The sequence below is a fragment of the Nelumbo nucifera genome, chromosome 1 (assembly GCF_055504915.1).
Source record: "Nelumbo nucifera cultivar China Antique chromosome 1, China Antique-T2T, whole genome shotgun sequence".
NCBI classification, from domain to species: Eukaryota; Viridiplantae; Streptophyta; class Magnoliopsida; order Proteales; family Nelumbonaceae; genus Nelumbo; species Nelumbo nucifera.
Window position 1 is genome coordinate 62708872 of NC_142649.1, and position 6896 is coordinate 62715767.

Consider the following 6896-nt stretch of genomic DNA (forward strand, 5'->3'; position numbering starts at 1 on the left):
CTCGAGCCCGACCAGAAAATTGGAAAAAGATTTGTTTTCTTTTTTATTCAGTAGAAACTGTTTTGTTTATATTAAAAGACCTCAAAACCTAAAAAATAATGAAAGATCTCAATATTACTTGAAAAAAGAGAAGAATAATAAAAAAAAGTATTATATACTTTATTATATAAAATATATTTTTATTATATAATAAGTCAGGCTCGAGCTCGAGCTCAGGCCGGGCTTTTTTGAGAAAGCCCAAGCCGAACCCGAAAAAAGGTTGGGCCCGATGTTTTAGGCTCGAGCCTGAGCCTATGGGCCTGAAATCCTGTCCAAGCCCGACTTAGATCGAGCCGGGCCGTCGGGCTACTCGGCCCATGAACAGGTCTAACTGTAGGTGAGCAAAGCTCCTCTTTCCTATACAAAAAGATTTGGTGTAGTCACATTCCACCAAGAGTCTGTTTCTTTGTCCAGGAAGTGTGCCTATAGAGAATAAACACATGTGGTCTCCTTGAGAAGAAGAGTTTGAGAATACTTTATATTTCTCCTCATGCTTTTTTTGTTATGACTGAGAGAAGGGGAATCAGCCAATCACTTACTTATCTACTGCAAACTCACTCAAAAGATCTGGTTTCACTTCTTAAGCTTGTCTGGTTACAATTGGGTTAACCCAAATCACATTCTGGACTTCCTACATCAGTGGCAAGAAACAGGCGTAAGTAAAAGAGGCAAAGTTCACTGGCAAATAGTCAGTAATGTGGGGAGTCTGGGAGGAGAGAAACAAACACTTGTTTGACAACAAGATCAGATCCCTCGAAGAGTTAATCTCAGACATTACCTATCTCTATAATCTATGTGCTACTAATTCAGAGCTGTTCCAAGGTCTCTCAACCAATGACCTTAACAGAAATATTCATACTATTCTGTTCATTCCACACTTCCCTCAAACTATCTTGAGACAGCCGGTACTTTTTAGTGAAGGAGGGATGACTTTAAACTTCGATGGAAGTGCTGTAGGCAAATCCTGGTTTAGCTGGAATTGGGGGTATCTTGAGGGACGAAAGGAGTAGTATCTGATGGGTCTTCAGTGGTCCAATTGGCTTTACTGATTCAAACTAAGACTGAAGTATTGGCTGCTCTCACTGGAATCGGAATAATAAAAAGCTTGGGTATTCAAAACTTATCTATTGTAGGAGATTCAGCAAAAGTCATTAAATGTCTAAGGAACAAGGAGGGGGGGTCCTTGGAGGTTGAGTCATTATTTGGCAGAGGCAAGGGATTCCCTGGAATGTTTAAATGCAAACCTACTTTGGATCCCGAGGGAGTAGAATCCCATTGCAGATGGCTTAGCTAAATTTGGTGCTCGCTTAATTAGAGAACCTGTATTCCCTTGTTTTGTACATCTTTCTCATGTACTCCTTTTAATGGAATTTGGTTAAACTTTCCTCAAGTTAACATGAGCCTCAGAAGTCGTGTTCACAAATACCTCCATCTCCATAACAATCTTGGCATATTGCGTTTCATGTAGCCATGATGCGCTGTGAGGTGGCGTGAGGAGCGCTCTGTGAGTAATATCCGGATTTGTTTTATATGGGTATTGGTGTCATGTGGCCATGGTTCCTTGATTGTTGTTGGAAATTTGGAATATCTCCCCGTGAATGACAGCAGACCAAATCCCCAGTGGTGATTGAAAGTTGATGTCCTGAAAGAAGTAGACTTCTCTGTTTGAAGTAACTAACCTAAGCCTAAGGGGACAATACAATGTCAATGACAAATTGAACAAAGCGCTTCTTGCGGTTGTCATATGCATCCTCTGTTTGATGACTCCTAACGTTCTAATTTCTCTGTACATATAAATGAAAACATCTAGCCATATATTTTTGCTTTGTAAGCATCTTACTCATCTGTAGCTTTCCTCTCTCTCCAAAAAAAAAGAAAAAAGAAAAAGAAAAATCTGTAGCTTTCCATTCATTGATTAGCATTTCGGTTTATTTTAAAGCCAAGATGAAATTAGGTGGGTTTCGTGGAAGCTGGAAGGTCACCCTCGTTACGTGGAAGCACATGGCGTATTTTGTCTCGTCTGTGATAGAGAGGGGCAAGAGGTTTCATTTCAACTTTCAAGCTTCTGCCACATCTCATTCCGCTGCAATGGAGCCCAATACAACAATAATGAAATAACCCAGACACCCATTTAGTTCACGAATTTCTGCAGAGCTTACAACAATAAGCAAGGAACCATTCAGAAGGAATGGATTTTATGTCATTCTCTCCTATTATTTTCCTGCCCTCTTACTGGTAAAAGTAAAATCGAGGCGAGTGCCGCAATTATATGCAATTGATCCAATCCCACGGGAAAATGATGACAAGTTTAACCAATGTGTTCGCATTTTACTGGAGGTCAGGTCACTGAAGTATTCTGCGAGCTCCAAAGTACAAACAGTCTTCATTATCCGTGCAGGTGGGAGAAGGGAGAAGAAGCAGAGAAATAACAGTATGGCCAGATCTTTGTGAAAATACTCAGTAGACAGATATTAAGTTAATAATTCTTAACAATTAGTCAAATTAGACTCTACAGGACCATGATTTGGCAAAGGATATGTCCCTCGATTCAGTGGAATGGTGAAACAGGATTCCCCTATTCACCTCTGTTTCCATCACACTTTTCTGAGTCGAGTAAGAAACTTCTGCTGATTGGGTCCTCCTTGAAACAGTCGCTTGAACCTTGGAGACAGCAGAGCGCAATCTGCATAAACAAATAATCGGCTTTCCTCAGATCGAATCATCAGAAAAAGAAAAGGAGCAACTAGAAGATCCTTGGAAGACTCTACTGACTGCCGGCGATGAATGAGCTGCTGTTTCGCCCTTGGATATGTCAGCCTCTGAGTTTACATTCTCAACGTGCCGGATCTCCTTGAGCATGGCAACGACATCCTTCATCGTAGGGCGATCATCCGCTCGGGTGCTGAGACACAGAAATGAGACTGCTAGTGTTTGAAGCATCTCGTGTATCTCGGTGTCAGTCCGTCCTTGAAGCCTTGGGTCGAGTATGTCGACGGGGTCACGCTTACTGTGTAAATGGTCTCGGACCCATTGAACTAAATGTGCACCGCCGGGCAAGGTCGGATCTAGTGGGTGTCTCCCTGTCAGGACCTCGAGTAGTACCACACCAAAGCTGTAGACGTCACTCTTCTCCGTGATACGTTGCATGGATGCATGCTCTGGAGATGCGACCATAGTTGTGTGAGACTCAAAGCCAGAGAGATAAGACTGTGTGTGAGGAGGAGAGGAATAATAAGGTCTAAAATTAACCTCTAAAGTCTAAACACAATTAATTAGAAGCAAAGGAGAAGAGAAGAGGACTAATCGTCATAAAAATCATAATAATATACCTGGGGCCATGTACCCATAAGATCCAGCAAGCTGAGGTTTCACACTCAATTTATTGGAAAGTTGGTCATGACCAGAATCAGATGCATTCACAGGTCTGGCTAACCCGAAATCGGCCAAGTATGGCTGGAAGCTAGGACCCAATAACACGTTCATGGCCTTCACGTCCCCGTGCAAGATGGCAGGGACACAGTCATGGTGCAAGTAGGCAAGGGCATATGCCACTCCCAACACCACATCATACCTTGCCTCCCAGTCCGTTCCGCCCTTCCCCGCGCCGTGGAGGAGCGCGCTCAGGCTTCCATTTGGGAGGTAGTCGTAGAGCAACAATTTCATGCTTCCATTCGAACACCACCCCAACAGCCTCACAATGTTCCGGTGTCTGATCCAACCCAGCGTCTGAATCTCCGACTCGAATGCCCCCGACCCCGGTTGCTCCTTCTCCTGCTCCGACGACCACATTTTCTTTACTGCCAATGTCTCCCCATTTGACGTTTCCACCCTGTAGACTACTCCCGAACTCCCGGTACCAATTACGTTTGCCGACGTCAGATTCCGGACGACATCATCAATGCGGAAGTCGAGCTTCTGATAGAGCGTAATCTCCCATGTGCCATCATTCTCTGGATTCCCAAAGTTACCCACACGAGCTCGTACCAACACGTATACTGAAAGTAACAGTAGTACAGCACTAGCGCTGACTAGGACAGGCATCACTAGCTTCATTGCTGATTTGGCGTGCCTGTTGGGACCCATATGGCCGGCGGGAACCACCACCCCACCGGAGACGTAGAGTGCTCGATTCCCAGTTAGATCGCTCAGCGGGAGTTTCCGGAAGAATGGTGTGTTGGGCAATTCGCCAGAGAAACGGTTGAAGGAGATGTTGAGGGCAACGAGGTTTTGAAGGCTAGCAAGCATGTCTACGTTTCCTACCAGCTCGTTGTGGGAAAGGTCAAGGATTGCGAGCTTCTCAAGACCAGAGAATTGGGCTGGAATTTCACCTGAAAGGTGGTTGCAGCTGAGATTGAGAGAGATCTCGAGCGCAGGAATCTGGACCAATTCCTTCGGTATCTCGCCCGAAAAGCCATTGTCACCGATATCTATTAACTGTAGCTTACTGCAAGATGCCAACTCCGCTGGAATTCTACCAGAAAAGCTGTTCTTGCCAAGAATTAGTTTGGTCAATTGAGTCAGGGACCCAATGCTTGGAGTTAACGGCCCTGTTAGCCTATTATCTGATATATCGAGAAACTGAAGGCTTTTTGGCAATTTTTCCGGCACAGAACCAGTAAGACCATTGGAATGGAGGTCCAGAAACTCGAGGTTTTCACATCCAGAGATTGACAGAGGAATTCCACCAGAAAACCTGTTATTGCTCATGTCCAGGAAATTCAGCTTCTTCAACTTCCCAATCTCGGCTGGAATCGCACCAGCGAGCCTGTTGCCATTTATTCGGAAACGATACAAGTTTGTGCAGTTTCCAATATCCGGTGGTATAAAACCAGATAAATCATTAGATATGAGCAGAAGCTTCGTGAGATTTCTCAATCCAAATATGTGTTTCGCTATTGGTCCGTAGAGTTGGTTGTATGATAGATCAAGAGCCTGAAGATTCTGACATTCCGCAAGACTCTCTGGGATATTTCCCGTGAGCTTATTCTGCCATGCGAAGAACAGGGTCAAGCTCTTTAGTTTGCCTATAACTTCTGGAATCTCACCAGACATGTTGTTGTTGTCGACTTCGAGGTGTGTTAGAGCTGTGCAATTAGAGATTTCAATGGGTATCGTACCTGTCAACTGATTAATGCTCAATTGAAGCTCCTGAAGCTTCAGGAGTTTTCCAAAACTTCTCGGTATGCTTCCTGACAACAGATTCTCCGATAAATCCACGATCAACAGCTCTCTACATCTCTCGAGCTCATCAGGGATCCTACCCACCAGGCTGTTCTGCCACATCAGTAGATTTTGAAGTTTGCTCAGCACCCCAAGTCGTTTCGGGATTGACCCTGAAAGCGAATTCTGATACAAGTACAGGTTCTGCAATTTGCTGCAGTTTCCAATCTCTTCTGGGATAGGACCGGACAAAAGAGTTGTGTAAATTGCAATGGTTTGGATATTCTTCAGTGAGCCGATTGAAGGAGGAAGACTTCCTGAAATGCTGGTTTCTGCAAGACCCAACATAACCAAATTACTGCAGTTCCCAATCTCTGAAGGCAGCATCCCTTTGAGATTTTGATTCCCGCCTGCTCGAAAGACCTCTAGCTTGCTTAATTTTCCTATACTCCTCGGAATTGCACCACTAAGTCGATTGTCATAGAGGGTGAGGTTCACAAGGCTCGATAGGTTTCCAATGTCAGAAGGAATGGCGCCTTCCAGCAAATTCGAACTGAGAGAGAGACTTCTGAGCTTGCTTAGCCTGCAAATTTCGACTGGAATTTCGCCAGAGATAGCATTGTTGCTGACATCGATGAGATCCAACTCTTGATACTCTCCAAACTGTTTTGGTATCGGGCCTGTAAGATTGGTTTCTGAGAGGATAAGAGTCTTCAAAGACTTGAGAGATTGGAAATTTGAAGGTAATGGGCCCTGCAAATCTACTGACTTCAAACTTATCTGGATGACTTCGCCATTTGCATTGCAAATGATCCCATACCAGCTGCAAGGGCTTGAGTCCGAAGGATTCCATGTTCTGAGTGCGTCCTGAGAGTTGTTTAGGCTGCTTTTCCATGTGAGAAGAGCTTGGCCCTGCTCATCAATGGAGAAACAAGTAAAGAAGAGGGAGTTAACTGAAAGAAGGAATGTGATAGAGAAGACATTGGGGAAAAGGAAGAGGTTCTTTTGATTTGCAGGCATTGCTGATGGGAGAAAACAGGTGATCGGTTTTGGGATTGTAGAGGGGTGAACCCCATGTTTTGTTTATAGAAGAAAAGCAGAAGATCTAGATCCAAATGCAACTTTTCCATTCCAATATTATTTTATTTGTTAATCGAGAAACTGTGATGCAGATGGGTTTTTGGTTTAGTTTATGAAGATGTCTTTTCTGGTTTCTTTGTTTTCTCTTGTCTAATTCATGGGCTGGTGCAGATGGCTTGTGGTTTGCGTATAACTTAAAGGCTGTGGCGGAAGGATTGGATGGTCTTTAAACTTCAAGGCAGGTTCTTACTTTTTACTTTTTACTCTCTCTCTCCCCCCAAGTTCGAAACTATTTTTACTAACTTTGTTGTTGTTGGGTAGGCTAGGCAAAGCAAACCAGAGTTGTTTTAACTTGAAATTAGATTGCTATTTTGTTAGATTAAGTGATGGTATGGAGTATAATGCTTTGTTTAAGCAAAACAGAGTTGGAACCAAGAAAATGAATCGGAGTATAATGCTTCTAAGACCCTTTTTAACTCAATGGACAATCTCTATCTCTCATAAGTTTAAACGGGGGATTGCAGAATGATCCAGACTCTCTGAGATGACTACCATTTATCATATTCCATGTTGCAAGAATGAATTAAGGGAGGCCCCATAACCATAATCAAACCACT

At 43.6% G+C, this 6896-nt stretch overlaps 1 protein-coding gene across 2 annotated transcripts; it reads right to left on the reverse strand.

Annotated features, from left to right (window-relative positions):
* Positions 1-2507: 2507 nt before the first annotated feature.
* On the reverse strand, positions 2508-6433 carry LOC104594307 (LRR receptor-like serine/threonine-protein kinase RGI3). 2 transcript variants are annotated; one of them, XM_010254548.3, is made up of 3 exons: positions 3369-6433; positions 2812-3197; positions 2508-2722 (listed from the first exon to the last, which is right to left on the reverse strand). In XM_010254548.3, the coding sequence occupies exons 1-3, from the start codon at positions 6217-6219 to the stop codon at positions 2615-2617; spliced, it is 3345 nt and encodes a 1114-aa protein (XP_010252850.1). In that variant the 5' UTR covers positions 6220-6433; the 3' UTR covers positions 2508-2614. The 2 variants fall into 2 exon arrangements, with proteins under 2 accessions (XP_010252850.1, XP_010252851.1); XM_010254549.3 differs by lacking the exon at positions 2508-2722 and having other exon boundaries at positions 3062-3246.
* Positions 6434-6896: the final 463 nt, after the last annotated feature.

Excerpts from the sequence above, each read along its gene's own strand:
- LOC104594307 (XM_010254548.3), bottom strand. The coding sequence starts at position 6,219 with ATGCCTGCAAATCAAAAGAACCTCTTCCTTTTCCCCAATGTCTTCTCT. Across the intron at positions 3,198-3,368 it reads TTATGGGTACATGGCCCCAG|AGCATGCATCCATGCAACGT; the intron begins GTATATTATTAT and ends TCGCATCTCCAG. Across the intron at positions 2,723-2,811 it reads CAGCTCATTCATCGCCGGCA|ATTGCGCTCTGCTGTCTCCA; the intron begins GTCAGTAGAGTC and ends TTGTTTATGCAG.